The sequence below is a fragment of the Sciurus vulgaris genome (assembly GCF_902686455.1).
Source record: "Sciurus vulgaris genome assembly, chromosome: 6".
Classification (NCBI taxonomy): Eukaryota; Metazoa; Chordata; class Mammalia; order Rodentia; family Sciuridae; genus Sciurus; species Sciurus vulgaris.
This window is the reverse complement of record NC_136466.1, coordinates 90,675,525-90,693,519: the sequence shown is the minus strand read 5'-3', so window position 1 is coordinate 90,693,519 and position 17,995 is coordinate 90,675,525. Positions and strand designations below refer to the sequence as shown.

Sequence of the window (17,995 nt, the reverse complement as noted above, 5' to 3'; positions counted from 1 at the left end):
TTCTTATACTATCTTGTATTCTACACATCTCCTTTGGAAGATACGAGAATATCTGTGCCCGGTTCCTCAAGCCAGGGTTCATATTTTAATGGGGAGATACTTGAGGATAATTAAGTAGCAGGCTAAGTACTACTGGGAAGTACAATAAGAATTCTCAAAAAGGAAAGGAGAGTATGAATTTGAATAGATATCAGAAAAGCTAAAAGATTTATGGAAAAGGTAGATCTTGAGTAACAGACTAGAAAAAAATAAACTCGAAGGAGAGAGTGTCCTGAGGAAAATAGCAAGGAGACAGAAATGGGCACTGTGTAGGTAGAGGGCAGGTTTATGTGTGTACAGAATTCTTTCACACTTGAGATACAACATAAAGGCTGGGAACTGGACACAGCATTCCTGCCTAAACATTTGCTGTTCTCAAAATTTGCCTTTGCTTTTAGATTCTGTCTGCTACAGAATAAATAGGACAGTAATTTAAATTTCACATTTCAGGATATCTGCCCCAAAGATTTATCACCCGATGAAAGAACTCTGCCTTAATCTCCTCCACACCCTCTCACTGATGATTTTTAAGTCTTTCCTTCCATGGGATAAATAATTGGGGGCTTTTCCAATTTTCTGGATAAGAAAGTGAGTTGCTGAAAGAAGTGTTTTAAGGGAAGGCAACTCTTTCAGTCATGTGTAAAACAGATGAACTGAGGTAAGGGAGGGCTGGGGACATGGCTTTGAAAACAGCTCTAGGGATGCTTTAGAAATACTCTGGAAGTAGTGATAAAGGCCTAAATTAGTATAACTATATCTGGAGCCCACAGGACATGGTGGACAGTGCAGACATTCCCAAGGAAGACTGATAAGATGTGCTGACAGGTTGAATATCAGGCACCAAAAATGATGTCAAGGTGGCTCCAGGGCTACCAGTCATTAAGTCCAGCCAGTCTGCCCCAGACTTCCTCAAAGTAAGCTTCGTCTGTACTTTGAAAGCCCCTGGCCCATTTCAAGCCATTATCACCTGGCACCTAGATAAAGGCCTTCCTCCCTTCCTTAAAGTAGTCAAATCCTTCATGTAGCCAACATAACCTCTCTCAGACACCACTCTCAGCACATCATACAGCCACAGATGGTCCTCCCACCATCTACCAAAGCATAGCTAACCCCTCCACAGAACTCTATACCACTGATGCATCAGAAAACCGCATTAATAGGAAAGCTACTGTCACAAGCATGTTAGTTTTTCATCCAAATGTTTTTAGCCTAGTTTAACAGCAAAACAATGACCTCAATTCACTGTATCTTTAAAAAAATGTTTTTTAAGCCAGCTAATTTTAAAAGTTGAAGTAATTATAGGTGGCCAAATAGGATCTGGCATGCTTTAAAAATAAACCATAACTGACTAATTACATCCCATAAGAAATGAGTTTTGGAAGGGCTTCAACCTTTGTTTTTTAGCTTTAATAAATATTTGTACCAAGTAGCTCTTTTGAAAATCATGTAACCCACTATATAGGCAGGGTATTTTCAAGTATTGAATAAAGTATAGACAGTATTAAAATGCTCGTAAGTTTATTATACTGTTGATTTTTGCCATTACGAACCAGTACTACTGCAACAAAACTTGCTCTATGACCAAAGAGGTCTATGTTCACTTATTTCTACGAATTATTCCTCAACATATGAGGGCTATAAAAATCTAATATATAATTTACTAAGCAGTTTTACTAAGTTATATTAATTTTATCATGTAATATTAATTCCTAATTCCTTGAGAGTGATCATTTACCTATATGGGTAGTTTATACCTGTCTCTAAAGAGTTGTATTTGAGATATCCTTAGCTTCCAGCTGAGCCTATCACGGAACTCTTAACTCAAAATTACCCTGAATTGTTCTCGAACTGTTAGAAATAAACATTTATAAAATACTTGCTGGTATTTACCTATGTATCTAAATTGTCATGACAAAGATATTTCAGAAAATTTCAAAGTCAAGTATAATTTTGAAAAATTGCCCCAAACAAGTCACTTTCTATAAATAGTGATGGTACAGGTAAATTATTTAAGTGAGATCATTTTAAGAAATAATTATAAAATACTAAAAAAAAAAAAAAAAAAAAGAGAGAGAGAAAGAGAAAGAAGGAAAGAAAGAAGAAGAAAAAAAAAGAAAGAATTATAGGTAGCCTGTTATCATTTATTGAGTGCTTGAAATGTATCAGGCCTGCTAATTATTTTTACCACTACCTCCATGGATTCTCACAAATGCCCTTGTGTGGTAGATACTTGAGTTCTTATTTCTCAGGTAAGTCTTATGAATTATTTAAGGTTAGACAACTGAGTGACCTGGGACTCAAGCCTAGTAACACTTTAAGAACTATGGTTTTTTTATTAATGTCTCACTCTAAAAACTGTGCTTTAACCCACCATTTTACATAGCTAGCTTTTTCCTGCTCTTCTCCAACAAGTAGGTGTTTAAAATGTGAAAAATCTAAAATGGAGAGGACTCAGAACAGAGTCACATTTTTGGTTTTGTACTGTGGCTTAAGGAGAGTATCAGGCAGCTGAAGAACTTGTTCTCAGTTGTGCAAGTAAACAGTAAAAAATAGATATGATTTTCCTTGAGATATAACATATAAAATAGATCATTTTTCTTTCCTAAAAGAGGCACTATACCATTTAAAAACATGTGGTTGTGATTTTTTTAGTTTTATGAGCCATTTTAGTCTTTGTTCTTTATAATATCACCTGATAGAGAATCCAAAGACTATCCCATAATTATATCTTGACTACTGTAATAAAGAAATATTTAGGCAGAGAGAGAGGAAGAAGAAAGAAAATAGGAGTTAAAGCAGGAAATAGCATAGGAAATCAGACAGTTGATTCCGAAAAATCAAATATACCAGCAGTTGTCAAACGCCAGCAATACACATAGAATGATATATGATATGAAGTTTAGAGATAATGCAAAACTGCTTTAATAAACAGCATCTTCATTGTCTCAAACCTTTTATTAGATGCCAAAAGAAGAGTCATTAAGGTTCACAGAACCAATCTAATATTTTTGCCTTGTGAATCAATCCAACCTTAGCTGTAGAAGAAACTCCTTTTCTGTGGACTTTGGATAACAAGATCAAAGAGCATATGTAGTAAAGAATAATTTCTTTCTAGCCATTACAACACAGATGAGTGACATACAAAAGGAACTACCAAAAGAGTAGGAGGAAGAGGGAAAAACACTAATCTATTTAGTATAATCCTTGTTTTGAAAGATAGCCTCTGAGAAAAAGATACCTGATGCAGGTCAAATTAAAAAAACCAAAATTTTTTTTTTAAAATTTTTGTCTTAAATCTTAGGATTTCATACAACTTTTAAATGAACATAAAAGGCAAAAATCCTAGCTGAAAAACCAGTCAAATATTAGTTAGCTTTAAACCAATAATGCTTGAAGCACAACATCCCTCCATTTTTCCCCCACAAGAGCTTAATGTTGGCCTTATAATTGTATAATAAACTTACATGTCAAAGCTAACTTGTAAAAGGAAATAAAGCTTTGCTCCTGGGGATCTTGATCTCTGGAGCAGAAGTATAAAGAGAAGAAGTAAAATACGATTGGATTAAAAGAGATTTTTTTTTTTTTTAAACCATAAATTGATAAAATGGAGCAACTAAATCACTTTTTACAAAGTTAATCACTAAGGAGCTTGACTCTGGGAAACTACATGATTATACTCAGTGTTTTAAAAGATCACTTTGGATGCTCTTTGGAAGAATAGAAATTTGGAGGATAGCTGGGAGATGCATGGTAGTGATCCTGAAGAGGAATGACGGTGGCTGGGAATGGGACAGTGTTAAGAGCTGGGGTTGGATTCTACACATTTTAAAGATTGACCGGACTTGCTATGCATGTCAAGAAAAGAGGAGCGAAATCAAAGGTTATTGGTCAATTTCTAGGCAACTGGTTAATTTCTAGGCACTGACTGAGATGGTGAACATTCAGGTGGGTGTAGGTTTAAGAAGTGAAATTAAGAGTTATATTCTTATATATTAAGTGTGAGATGCCTATTAGACTTTGATGAGGAGATACTAGTTGAAAATAAGTGCCTGGAGTTAAAAAGAAAAATTCTGATCTGGAGAAAAATATTTGGAAGCCATTAACATATAAATGGCACTTAAATCGAAAGAATTAGATGAATTGGCTTAGAGAAAGTAAACAGATAGAGAGAAGGGAACTGAGATCTCTAATATTCAGGAGCCAGGCAAACAAAGGATACTTAGCAAAGGACAAAGAGGGGTAAGAAGAAAATCAGGAAAACGTTTCTATTAGGAAGAAATGGTCAGTACGATGGGATGCCAGGTCAATAGGATAGGACTAGGAAGATGACTGGCAACAGTACCTGGTCAGGTGCAGTCTCTGGGGCGGAAGAGAGTGGGCTCAGTGGAGGATGGCGGGTGAAGAATACACAGATATATCCTCAAATACAACTTTTCTCTCTGTTGATTTTCCCCTTGAATACAAACTTCATTGTGTTTATTTATTTATTTTTTTTTACATGTTTACTGGCTTCTGCTTAATGATATGCACTTTCTTGATGGCAGGAACCATCTATGACCTATTTGGCTTTATATGACCAATGCCTAGTTCTATGTCTGGCAGATGTCAGAAGATGAATAAAAATATTTGCTAAAAGAACAAATACTTGGTAGTTTGTAACTCTCGACTGCTATCTCTTAATCACTTATTAAAGAAGAAACATCTTAAAATATTCAACTGAATTTTTACTACATGGACGCCTTTTCTGGTCCTCTGAGCTATTATGGTTTTCAATAATAGAGTCAAAAGCAATGATACTAATTAAATAAATGTTATCATAAAATATGCTAACACTCAGATTTCCAAATAAGCATATTTAGATCCTTAAGTCTCTCAGTGAATTTCACAAGTTCAAGCCTGGTTTCACTGTTGAATAAGCTCACTGTTCAGTGGAAAAGTCTTCTAGCCAAAATAACCTCCATAGATCATGAATACAGCCCCATATTAGTTCACTACACTGTGTATATATACCAAAAATTTTATGTACTCATGACTATTTTGCTTTGTTTTCCATAAGGAACTGTGAAAAAAAAAAAAAAAAAAAATTGGCCCCCGGGGGCACCATGTTGCATGCCTGTAATCCCAGCAGCTTGAGAGGCTGAGGCAGGAGGATCACAAGTTCAAAGCCAGCCTCAGCAACTCAGCAAGGCCCTAAGCAACTTAGTGAGACCAGTCTCTAAGTAAAATATAAAAAAGGGTTGGGGATGTGGCTCAGTGATTAAGCACCCTTGGGTTCAATCCCTGGTACAAAAAACAAAACAAAAAGGTACCAAACAGGGACTGGGAGTATAACTCAGTGGTAGAGTGTAAGGTTAGATTCAATCTGCAGTACCAAAACAAAAAGCAAAAAACAAATAAAAACGAAACTAAAAAAACAAAAAGCAAAACGACAACAACAAAAACTCCACAAAACAGATATGGAGATAATCTGGTAGAAGGAAAAACATTAACTCTTTTAATTTCATATTATCTATGGTCAATGATGATTTTAAGTACAACCCATAGAGATTGTTCAATCAAGCAAATCTATAAAAATAAAAGCAAAATTTAAAAAGCCCCACTCAAACCAAAATTTCTCCAATTTAAATCTCTCCCCAAACATTAACAATTTCCAAAATCTCCATTGAATGGAAAGTTAATATAAGACATATAAGTCATGTAGCACTGTTCTATGTTTGCCTCAGACTCCCAAATATGCCTAAATCCACAACATCTAATCATCTAAATATAAAATATACTTAAGATTCTTGATGACTATACAAAAGACTGAATGAATGTTCACCAGATCATACTTATCATCTTTTTCTCCCCACCCCACCCCATTCTCCCATCTGTTTCTGACTTTTCCTTCCCTAAGGATCTCCTCCCAGTGCCAGTGAGTAGCTAGAAATCTCAACTCAAACTCTTAAAGTACTGTTAAATTCTGTAGATTGATTCATCTGTAATATATACCACCAGAATCCTAGTATAGACTCCAATAATTTCTGGCCTGGACCATAAACTTTTTCATAACCTGTCTACTTCCTTCCAGATTCACTTCATAGTGATTCTGCACCTCAAGACCAGAATAATTTAAAAGTGTAGCTCAGATCACTCAAATTTCTACTCAGTGTGTCCACAGTGATGACAGAATAAAGTCCAAATTACTTCATAAGGTAATCACCCTGCTTGGACCTGCTATGATTTTCTTAAACACAATAATTTTTTTCTTTCTCCTGCACTCCAGGTTAAGTGGAAGAAGGTGTTTCTGACAATTCTTAGAGCCTGCCCTGAAGTTTTCTATTACTGTTCTTTACCTATGACATTCTCTGCTGGAGATGTGGTCCTCTATCCAGTCTTATTTGCTAAAATCGTAATACTAAAATCCTTTAAGAACCAAGGATCTTTTCTAGACCAATCACATAGAAACTCCAAGAAGAAAAGAAGCTCATGCCATTGTCTAACAATGTAGTTACTATGAACCTACAAGCTAAATTGCTTGACTGTAGAGGTCAATTCAAGGTACTAATTTGTCTCATGAATCTTTAAGGAGCTTATACCTTAACAAGATTCTCTCTTCTTATGTCCTATATTAAATCGCCAGGCATGGAAATGCTAGGTAGGTTTGACCTTTGCTGGCAAAGTATTAGTGGAGCTCCTTAAACCAGTTCTTCCTGATGATTTAACATGACTCTTAAGAGCCCTAGTGCCACAACAGAAATTATAGATAGGTAGAAATTTAGGAAATAAGGAAGGAAAAAGGGAGGGAGAGAAGGAAGGAAATAAGGAAGGGAGGGGAAAAAATGTAAAACAAAGACAAAGAAAACAATTCTCATCTGACCTGAATTATGCCATGTTTTTCAGTTTTAGTTTGTGGAGACCTGACCATTAATTTATTGCCTTCTACTCCAGACTTTTCTAGATTTTTCACAAGTCATGGAAAATGTTGTATGAAGCTGTGATATGCAGGAGAGTCAAATGTAGGGTATATTACTTCCTCTGTTCTTTGATGTAAAACTTAGCTCTTTTTAAATGCAGAAATGACTATAATATCACATTTAGGGATAGCTTCTCAAACGCTCCAAATATACTTGGGTCCAAACTGGCTGGAATCTGGTGCCAGCTCCTGAGCCTCTCTGTGACAGAGAAAAGGGTCACTGCAAATTGTTAAAAATGACCCAGCATTGGTTCAGCTGAAATTCTCATTTTTCTTCCCTTTGCTGGCTTTATCGCCAATTACCAAAAAGCTCTAGGAGCAAAGCTTCTGTAATTTTTTACAAGTGCAAATGGGGCAAATGGAAAGGCTGAATCTGGTGATTGTCCTTGGTAAGCTTCCCTGGAAATCATTCCAAGAATTCTACACTCCTTTCCTTTTAAATTCTTTTCTTGAACATGTTCCAGTCCTTCACATATGTTCTTTCTCTCTCCTCCTAATTCTGGTGCCAAGGTTCCCTGTCTATCTTTTTAGGCAATCTGGCTACTACTTTTCTCAGGGAGGAGCACCTTCCTTTGCATTGAGTAATTAACTGAGCATTTGAATAAACTTTTCAAACACTGCAGCATGGGGCACAAATTTGACTTTCCTTAAAAAGTGTTAAGAGCAAGTGCTGACTGAAGGTGGGAATAAATAAGAAGCAAGGTTAAATTACCTAAGCCTGGCTACATTTTTGAAGTGGAACAAATGGAATCTGCTACAACAAACCTCATTGTTCTACTTAATAAACATGTCTGACAGTGATGGCAGCGATGTGTTAGCAGATTGGGATACTGAAGTGGAGGCTTATGGGGCACACAGACTTCTGTATTTATAAGGCATGTTACTGAAAACACACACATGCACACAACTGGGGCAGGAAGAACAGAAAGAGAATAAGCAGGAGATGAATCTTTTCAGGATCTTAAGCCAAAATGAATCAAAAGCTGAAAAATTCACCTGGTTGAAAGAAAGGCCAAGGAGAGGAAATTACCTACCCTATAAGCTATAGAAGCAGGGACTAAAAAAATAAAAAGATCAAGTAACACATTGAAGGGTGCTACTATAAAGAACAATAACTTGGAAGGTTTAAATAAGACCCAATGCTTTGATTGAAAATAATAACATTTGTTAATACAGAGACTGAGTTCTTCATGCAAAATTAAACGAAAGCATATCTGTACAAATTTTCCAAAACAGTAAGATTTTTCCTAAATGACATGAATCCAGGCAGGAAATTTATTTTAAGCCATTAGAGTTAACAAGAGAATTTTTAACAGAATTCTACTTAAAGGGACTTACTTTCTGGCCTTCAGAGATGCAGAATGAGTAGCCCCTACCCCCAAACACAACCATGCAAGACTTTTTATGTAATAGTTGGGTAAGCATGATTGTATTTGAACCACTACCTTTGAAACTTTAAGCAAACAGTTTAAAAAATTAAATTGACAGGCTCAGCAATGACAAAATCCAAAAACCATTTTGATAAAATTTTTGTTATACAAATCTATTACTCAAGTGTTAAAAGAAAGCCAGTTATATGTTACTGGAGAAATTAGCTAAAATAAATTATTTTTATTTTAAATATAGATGTTTAGGGAGAAATATGTAATTACAGTAACACATGCATATTTAAAATATGTAGAGCTTATGCAGACCACATGATCACAAATACCAATTTAAATGATTATAAAGTTGTAATTTGTGATTTTATTTATTTAGCAACTTGTCCTCCCATTCAAACAACTTTATCTACATTTTAAAAAGTTTGATATCCTGGATATCTGTATTAGTATATCTGAATTTTTATGCAAATCATGAAAGTAACTTTCTAGTGAACACTTTATGTATAATCAATTTGAAATGGTTTTGAAATATTCAAAGTGAGTTGAAAACAACTTTCAGGAGATATTTATGCCAACTCCAACTCCTATTCCTGTACTCACAATGTCCCCCTGCCCATTTAAAATGAAAAGATTCCAAGATTTCTTCTCTAAAAATAGAGTACTTGAATACTAGTGGTAAATCAGGTTTATCTTTTGAAACAGTTAGGAATTGTCATTTGAGAAAACCAAGATATTGATGTTTTCAAAGACTGTTTCCATGAACCCTAATAACCTGGTATATTTACTCAATTGTATCTAAAGAACTTGTTTATTCTGCTTAAATAAGTTTGCTAAAATTCCTAAATTCACTGTCTGAAGACTTAGGTCAAGTGGATTATTTAGCAGAGTTAAATCAAATGAACAACATAATGTGGGCAAAAAAAGAACTCTCTGCTGCTTAATTTTATTGAATTAAACTGTTGAAATTTACGGTCCTTAGAAAGTCATTTGAAGAGGTAACCTTAATCACTTTGCATTGGCCACAGTCACGTGGAGGCCATTTGTCTTCAAGAATCAAGTACCTTTCTATATAAGCAATGGTGGGAGGAATTTTATGTGAGAAATAAAAATCATTTCTTCTCCCTGAGAGAACAAGATTAACCATCAGAAACATTTTTCTAATTATCTGACACATGCCAACATATTCCCAGACAGAAGCTATAATTTAGAGTCATGAACCGTATTTCTGATAAACATGGAAAGTAAAAAAGACCAAATAAATATTCTTCCACTGGAGGATAAAAAGCTCAGCCACATGCCTTCTGTTGGCAACTGCTACCATGCCATGGGGGAGCCCTGGTCTGGCTGAGCCAGGAGAGGTACTGAGGGCACATTTGTGGGAGGCCTGTGTGAACACTCCAGAGGATCCTGAAATACTGACAGTGTATACGGTCACCCCAAAGGTCCCTCATTTCTTCAGCTTCTTCCCACTTTTCATTCAACATGGCTTGACATTTTCCCCCAACTCCTGCCTGCTTTATTCACCCCACCTTAAAAAGAGTTTCTAGAGCTGAAGTGATAGGCCTGAGGAAGGAACTGGTTAAGTCAGGAAGAAGACAGTGTCCAACTGGAAAGCCCAAGTCAGCTTATTCAGTTTCCCCTCCCACCCTCCAGCATGCCACTGCTTCGATCACCAGTTTTTCAGGAGAAAAAGAATCCTAAGATTACTTGAAAAAGATAGTAATGACATCAATAGGCAGTAGAAGCAGTCAAGAGCAAACAATCATCAAGTTCATTTCACTGAATTTTGACTACAGTAGAATTAGGGGGGAAAATCAAGAAGTGGTGGGAGAGAAAGAATTTTTGATCTCCTGTCTTCTAGAAGAAACTGGTATATAAATGTAGAGGCTTTTGGACCACTCTCACCTTTGCCACAAGCATGAAAACACAAGGTTATAGGCAGAAGAAATAAAGGCCACACAAAGGTAGAAAAAAAATTGTACTCCCCCTCCTGGGCTTCCAGCGGTCATGCAGATTAGTGGGCACTAGGGACATTTCTGCTACTTCACTCACCCTGTGTTCACCATTCCCCTCCCCTAGTGTGGGCCTCTTCCTCACCAAATACAGTGTCAATCTCATTGTTCAACTGTACAGTTTGCCTGTTATTTCCCAAGGTGGTTGGCTGTACTCCTGTCTCTAGAGAGCCTCTCCCCATCAGCTGTGTCAGGCTTTCTCTGCACCCTAGGTCTGTTTCTATCTGGGGGCTGGTCTCCTCTTGCTGGTTTCTTCTCTCCAGACCCCTGTATGTTTTTCTCCTTACATCCCCTGATCTACCTTCTTCCCGCTGTCATTCCTTCCCACGACCTTCTCTTGGAATAGGCAAGCTTATCTCTACGTCTTTCAGGGCTGTTTCTCTCCACTGTCTGCCTTAGTCCCTCTGCCTGTGTAGCTGACTTTCCCCATGTGGGCCTCCCACTCCATGTTGGTGCTGGTCTCTCCATGCAGGTTCACCTGTCTGGGAGTAGCTACTGGCACATGCAGTTTTGTATTTCTTTTATCTCTCTACATCTTAATTGTTAGTATACACTGAAGCCATACTTGAGACTCTTTCTCCCTGGGATTTCTTGGTGTGTAGGAAGGTATCTCTTTCTCTGTATGTGCACTCCTCCGCTCTGTCACTCTTCCCTCAGCCCCCTCCTCATCCTGTGTTTTTCAACATATGCTTCTCTAGTGGTTACATATGCATCCTGGTGGGTAGGTCCATGTGTCCACCCAATTGAGAGCCTTTCTTAGATAATGTTCATCTCTGAATCTTTCCTGCTGTGTTGTCATATATCCTATCATGTGAGTTCATATACTTCCCAAGGTGTACATAACTGTGTGCTCCTCCTATGTCCATGTTAATGTGAGGAGACTCTAAACTGGCTCAGGTTCACACCTCCCCTGCCATTCTGCTTAGGACTCTGTGTCTTCTCTGTATTTAAAGTGCCTGGCACTAGTGGGAGCTCAACAGATGTTAATTCTTTTTTCCACTTTAATCTGAATAAGTATGAGAGTCTGTCTGGGTGTCCCTCTGTTCCTCTGTGCGTTTTATGAGACCAGTTAGAGTGTGTTCCTTGGAATGAAATGAGCTATCTGTCAGGATGCCCTGTGAGTTATATCTCCCTCTGTCTCCTTGCCAAGTAAAATGTTACCGGTCCCACATATGGTACTATCTTTCCCTCAAGCAATGCGTCCATTCCTGCCTCCCTCATTCCACACTCCTTACTGCATGTCCATGAACAACTTCCCATGGCCCCTGGTTGCCAGTGTCTCTTCTTGGTGCCCCTCTCAAGAGTTCCACTCCTTTCAACGAGAAAACGTTCCTGGATTTGTGCCCCAATTGCGGTGTATGTGCGTCTGAGCCTCTCCCTGTACTGGAGATTTGTGCCCCTGGTTTTCTCTCCCGGACGCAGGGTAAGAGTCAGAAATCTCTGCCCGGGATGCAGTGTATCCTCCCACAGTCAGGATCGCCCCTTGTCTAAGTCCGCGAGTCAGCCCCGGGCACTGGGCGTCTTTCTGGTATGTTGAGCCTCCTCGCCCTTCTTTTCCCAGAACCCAAAGTCATGTTCCCGGAGCTAGATATATGTGAGTCCTCGTGAGTCTCCCTGGGACGCGGTGTCGGGTTGTGATCCCCGGACGTGGTGCGTCTCCGCGAACATAATGTCTGTATTCCGGAGTCCCTGCGAGTGCAAGGTGTGTCCCCCTTCCCCAGTACTCTGAGCGACTGTGTCCTAGCCTTTTCGAGCACACGGTGTGTCCACCCCTCAACCCCCGCATACGTAAAGCGCCTGTGTCCCCGAGTCTCTGGGAGTACAAGTTGTGTCCTATCCCTATACGAGGAGCGCCTGTGTGCTGTTCTCTCGGGTCTACGGTGCCACGGCGTTATCCCGAAAAAGCGGACAGCCTGTGCCACGGGTACCCCTGATTCTTTACCGGTACGCTGCATATGCGCCCCCTCCCCCGCCATGGGCAGCATGGTCATTTCACTTCTTGCCCTGGGGCCTCTCTCCCTTCTTGAGACCCAACCAGCCAGGAAGCCCGCGGGCGCCGTCGGAAAGTCCCGCAGCGGCGGCGCAGCCAAGTCAGGGCTGCGGCTGCCTTGGCCCCGCCGCCAGGGGCCGCCCGCCCGCCTGCCGCCTCCCCACGCCCCGGCGCTCCGCTGGCCCGGGACCGCGGCGTCAGCGACCCTGCCTAGCCCTGCCCCGTCCTACCGCCACGGGCGCTGACGGCAGCAGCGGCGAGCCACCGTTCCCGGGGTACCCGCGCGGGGTGCCGGGACAAGGGGAGGCGCGGCCGGGCGGTGAGAGGTGCCCTTTTCCTCCCCGAGCGGGTCGGCCGGCCGGCTCACCTTGTGGCTCTGGTAAGTCTCGAGCGCCCGGATCGCTGTCTCGGTGAGCTTCACATGCAGTACGGTGATGTTGTCCTGCCCTAGCCGCCCGCACGACAGTCCGTATCGCTGCTCCTCCCGCAGGCCCGCCGCCCCCCCTGCCGCCATCTTAAACTCCCCGGGGTGCCACCGCCGACGCCGCTTGGGCTCTAGCCTCCACTGCGGCCGCGGCTGCTCGGGCTTCTGCAGCCGCCGCCACAGCTACGGCCATCCCGCTGCTGACGTACTGTCATATACTGCGCGCAGCCAGACCTCGGGCTGCCACCGCCGCCACCCGCCCCACCCTCTGGCCCCGCGCCCCGCCCCAGACTCGTCTCATTGGCCTTGTTCCCTTCAGAGCTGCCCTCATTGGCCGCTCTCCACCCTTAAGGGGGCGGGGCCCAAAGTCGCTGGAGTTTGGTTCCCGGGACGGGACGTCCGAGAAATGAGAGGCTGACGTCGGGGTGACGCTCCAACTTAATCACACCTGACGTCACGTCTGGTTGTCTTGGCTTGCCGATTGCCATTGGCCGGGTTAATTTGGGGATCGCCTGCTAATTGGGTGTCCAGGCTGTTTGGTTACCTACCTAAGTCGGAGCCCCGCCCCTCGGGGGTGATAGTGGAAAGTAATGGTAGTAGTGGAGTCTCACTGCGCTGATAGTCCTTGGAGAGGAGGATCCCCACCCAAAAGGTGTGAGGGCATGACAAGTGACCATGTAAACACTTTGTCCCTCGACGGCTGCGGAAGTTTGTAGAGCATGGTTTGTGCAGGTGAAGACAGTCGTTGAAAAGTTTCTCCAAACTAAGTTCAGTACTATAGTTGAGCAGATGTGACAGGGAGGACGCCCTTAGTCACTTTTCTCTAAACTTGAGTTTAGTGAGTTGACCCTAGGCTTTAGGGGTTGTTTTAAATTGTGCGAAGTATCTTAAATAGAAGGTCATGTCGAAGATTTAAATTTCTTTCGAGTTGGTTGCCTTAGCATAATAGAGAATTGAACTTCAAGGTCGTTCCTATGAAAATGTTCATCTGGAGCTTGCCATATATAGTCAGGATCATGCCTTTTAATGCCTTTTAATGGAGTAGAGAGGAGCAACCCTGGTTCGAGTGCTATCTCCTTTCAGAGGACCCTGGAAGGGTAGAACTGACCTTGACCTAAATTAAAAGAAACATTGACATCTCTTTCTCTGGAGTTCCGTCCATCTTATTTGATAGGGCTTTTGAGAAAACACACTATAAGACTAGGAGATGGGCCATTGAGGCTATATGGAGGAAATGGGGCCATAAGGATGCAGAGGCCTGGCATACTTGAAATTCCAGCTGATGCTGTGTGTGGGTGTGGCTAAAGTAGGGAACATAATCTAGACTCCTCTTCAGGCAGTGTGTAGATAGACTGACAGATAGGCTTCCCTAGATGATGAATTAATTGGGTCATCAGAAACACTAGATAAAAACAAACCATTGAAAACATTAAGAGGCAGTTTAAAAATATATTTTTAAAATTTTTGAGATGCTTATCTTTATGATTGTTAAAACTTAGATGCATTTTGCTGGAATTCCCTAGGAAAATTTACAGATATTTAATCAGTATTTCTTTTCCTGCTAAATAGGATTAGGGCTACTATTTTCCATGATTCCACACCCTACACCACTCACACACCTGAATATATCCCTTCCCCACCCTACAGGTACACTCTCTTTTGATTCAGACCCTTGCCTTGTATGAATATAATGTGAATTTCAGAACAAATTCTTTTTCTGTAGGATTTGAATTAAGTGCAAGTGCTTGTGTTAGGTGTTGTTTTATCACAAAAGAGCAGTTTGTAAACTGACTTAACTTAAATCCACTAGAATTGGCTGGCTATTAAGTCATGATTATCACTTGCTAATTTAGTTTACCTTAGTGTTAACACAGAGTGTCAGTTACATTAAATTCATCAGAGGGAAATTAAGACAATAAAAAATGGATTAAAAATTCTACTTTTAGAAGGCAAGTAGAGGCTTTATTACCTGGTTTTCTTAGCTTTCCAGAAACAAAAACCCTACCCAACCAGTTCATATCTACATGCGCTATAAAATTATTTTTTTCTCTTGTTTGTTTTACTTTCCTAGGAAAGGACTGGCCATGTATCTAAAGCCTTATTTATTGAGGTGAGGGGAGGTTTGATTAGAAGAAGTAAAACTTGCTTTTTCTGTGATGATGGGTAAATCCCCACCCACGTAACATCCTAACTTGGTCTCCTCTTACTCAGAACTTCTGATGACATCCAAGATGGGCAGGAAACAAGGATAATTTTCAGTGTAGTTTTTGAAGGTCTAAAATGTGGCCTCATTAGTAATCTATTTTTTTCTTAATTGTGGTAGGAAAATTTTCCTTATGCCCTATTTTAGTGGGTAACAGATCTTTCAGTGGACAATATATCATTGTATTGGTTAATGTTTACATTCCCCCCTTTAAGCTTTTCAACTGTAGAAGGAAGCAATGATCATGTACAAAGTAATATGGTAATCTAGTAGTGTCTCTTAATTGACATCTCACAGGCATAGCATGCATTATGCTTGCCTGAGTCAGATGATCAACTTGTGCTGTTCATAAGGATAATTACTTTTGAGAGGGCTGATGAAAGTTGCTGTTTGAGAAAGTTTTCATTGCATGCATGTTTTCTATATTTTTATTTAGTTTAAATAATTAGTCATTAAGTTCCTAAGTGGAGCATACTATAGAGAAAAATATTTTTCTTCAAAAAAAAAGTAAACTTTATAGTCTCTAAAGGAGTTTTCTGTTTTGAAGCAACATACTCAAAACAAACCAATTAGATAATTAATAAATGCTAATTTAGATGGTATTGATAATAAGCTAAAAAATTCAAAGACATGAAACATCTGAAGAGGTTTTGTGGTGGTGGTAAAACTTTAATATCTCTTGAGGACAGAGTAGATTCTAAATAAGTGGAGGTGTTATAGATGGAAAGAGGCCAAATGAAAATTATCTTTATGATCATTATAGTAGAACCAATTCACTTTGTAAATGAGAAAGTAGAGACCCTGCTAATTTAAAAGTATCCTGCCTACCCTATTATAATCAGAAGAGGCAGGATCTGAATTAACTCCCTAAGTGTGCTTCTAGTACCTATATATACCATGTAGCTATTGTTTGGATTTAACTGAGAAGAAATATGCCTTATAAGATAGTTAAGAGTAGGCAAAGGCAAAAGTGAAGTAACGTGACGCATGGCCCACTCTCTTTCTGACGTCTAATATACAGTGTAAGCAGAGGATGTCTGAACATTAAGGCCTTCTCTGGTCTTCAGATAAGGGAATACTCGATATTCCTGACTGCTGCATATTTAATGACCATTTCTGACATCTTCAATGCTGAGGTCACTAATTTAGACACCTTTAGGGACCAGTGGGTCCCAAGTGTGTGAAACAATACAGATAAAATGTCATAGGCACTGAAGGTGCTGGACTGTGGTAAGCTGGGGGTGTTTAAAGAATTCAGTGGTTTCATCAGGATGTTTTACCATAAAATTTTAAAAAAAGAATTCAGTGGTTTCTTGGTTCAGTTGATTGTTGTTGAGCAAACATGCAGGGGCTCACCATTGCTATATCTAATTTTTCTTTTCTTTTCTTTGGGATACCAGGAATTGAACTCAGGGCCACTGGACCACTGAGCCATATCCCCAGACCTATTTTATATTTTATTTGGAGACAGGGTCTCACTGAGTTGCTTAGTGCCTCACTTTTGCTGAGATTGACTTTGGGTTTGTGATCCTGCTGACCTAGCCTCCAGAGCTGCTGGGATTACAGGCATGTATGTGTCTGGCACTAGATCTAATTTTTCAAGAAGAGATTGAAAACAGAGATTTTTATATGAACCTCCTTGTTTTTATTTATCATCTTAATAAAAGATGTTAATATATATTTTCTGGACACTAAATATGTCTTTGAGCTGGGTACGGTGGTGCATGCCTATAATCTCAGCTACTTGGAAGGCTGAGGCAGGAGGATCACAAGTTGGAGGCCAGCCTAGGCAATTTAGTGAGACCCTGTCTCAAAATAAGATTAAAAAGGGGTAAGGAATGGAAATGGAGCTCAGGTAAAACACTTTCCTAGCATGATGGAGGCCCTGGGTTCAATCTTCATTACTGTAAAAACAAACAAACAACAATAGAAAGTCTTTGAACCAGAGTTAGCACACACATTTCTAGTTTTCATTGTCTACTTTAGTGATTTTCATTGCAGAAGACAGTCTGTCTTGTACCTGTCTTAGCAGTTTTATGAGTTATTTCTTAATCCCACCCATACAAAAAGCCAATGCCTACTAATGCCTACTAATGTCACTAATAGTGGCTTCCATTGTGCAAAGAGAACACAGAAAATTTTTTAATTATAGCAGAAAAAGTTTCTGAATGGAGAATTTCCAGGTGGAAATTCTTTCCCCGGAATTCTCTGATACCTCCTGTCCCCCTTTGTGTTTGACTTGTACCATTACACTGCTCTTCTTTCAAGTCTTTGCCTCACACTGTGCAAAACTCTTCTCTTTTCCTTGGACATGTTTAAAGTAGGGTTTAAAAGAATTTCACTGTTTATAGAGAATAAAAATGAAATACCTACAGGAAGAGTATAAATATTTGCCATGTAAATACAAGTTACAAGCTAAATAATTATTATTGTATCATGTGTGAATATTTTTTTACTGTGTAAGTATAAGAAATGTCACATTGTATTATTTGTTGTTGTTATTATTATTTCTAAATCTGGATCTGAGTCCCCCCTCAACTCACTAAGGGATAGAACAATATATTCATAGGTCATACAAATGTCTCAGAATAATAGCGGGAGGCTTTCTGGTCTATGTACATCACTGCTAGTATAATCCATTAGAGGCTCAATAATTTGTCTTTAGGAGGGTTTAGGATAGAGTACAATATAGATGGATGGAACCAGAGGACCTGAATTGAAGCTGGGTTTTTACTTAAATTGTGTATTTATTGGGGGTAAGATTAAGAGGACATTGATGGAGATTATCAGAAGGGAGTTTGAAGCTTTCCTGTTCATTTATATGATCATGGTTCAAGTCCACACAATTTTCTGAAAGGGATAGCTCATCTGGGAACTTTGTTGAGACAAGCAGCTTAATTCCTCTGACTTAGGGAATTACATTTCTTTCTCCTTCTAGGACAGTGGGTTCTTTTAAAATATTGTGATCTGGATGTAGGAAAAGTTTCATC

General features: G+C 39.7%; 1 protein-coding gene across 1 annotated transcript in view; it reads right to left on the bottom strand.

Moving 5' to 3' along the window:
• ELL2 (elongation factor for RNA polymerase II 2) overlaps positions 1-13,045 on the bottom strand; it is a 68,871-nt gene extending 55,826 nt beyond the window's left edge. The window contains exon 1 of the mRNA XM_079143460.1: positions 12,746-13,045. Coding sequence (XP_078999586.1) covers positions 12,746-12,892 — 147 coding nt within the window. The 5' untranslated portion in view covers positions 12,893-13,045. The remainder of the gene's footprint in view (positions 1-12,745) is intronic.
• Between the last annotated feature and the right edge of the window lie 4,950 nt (positions 13,046-17,995).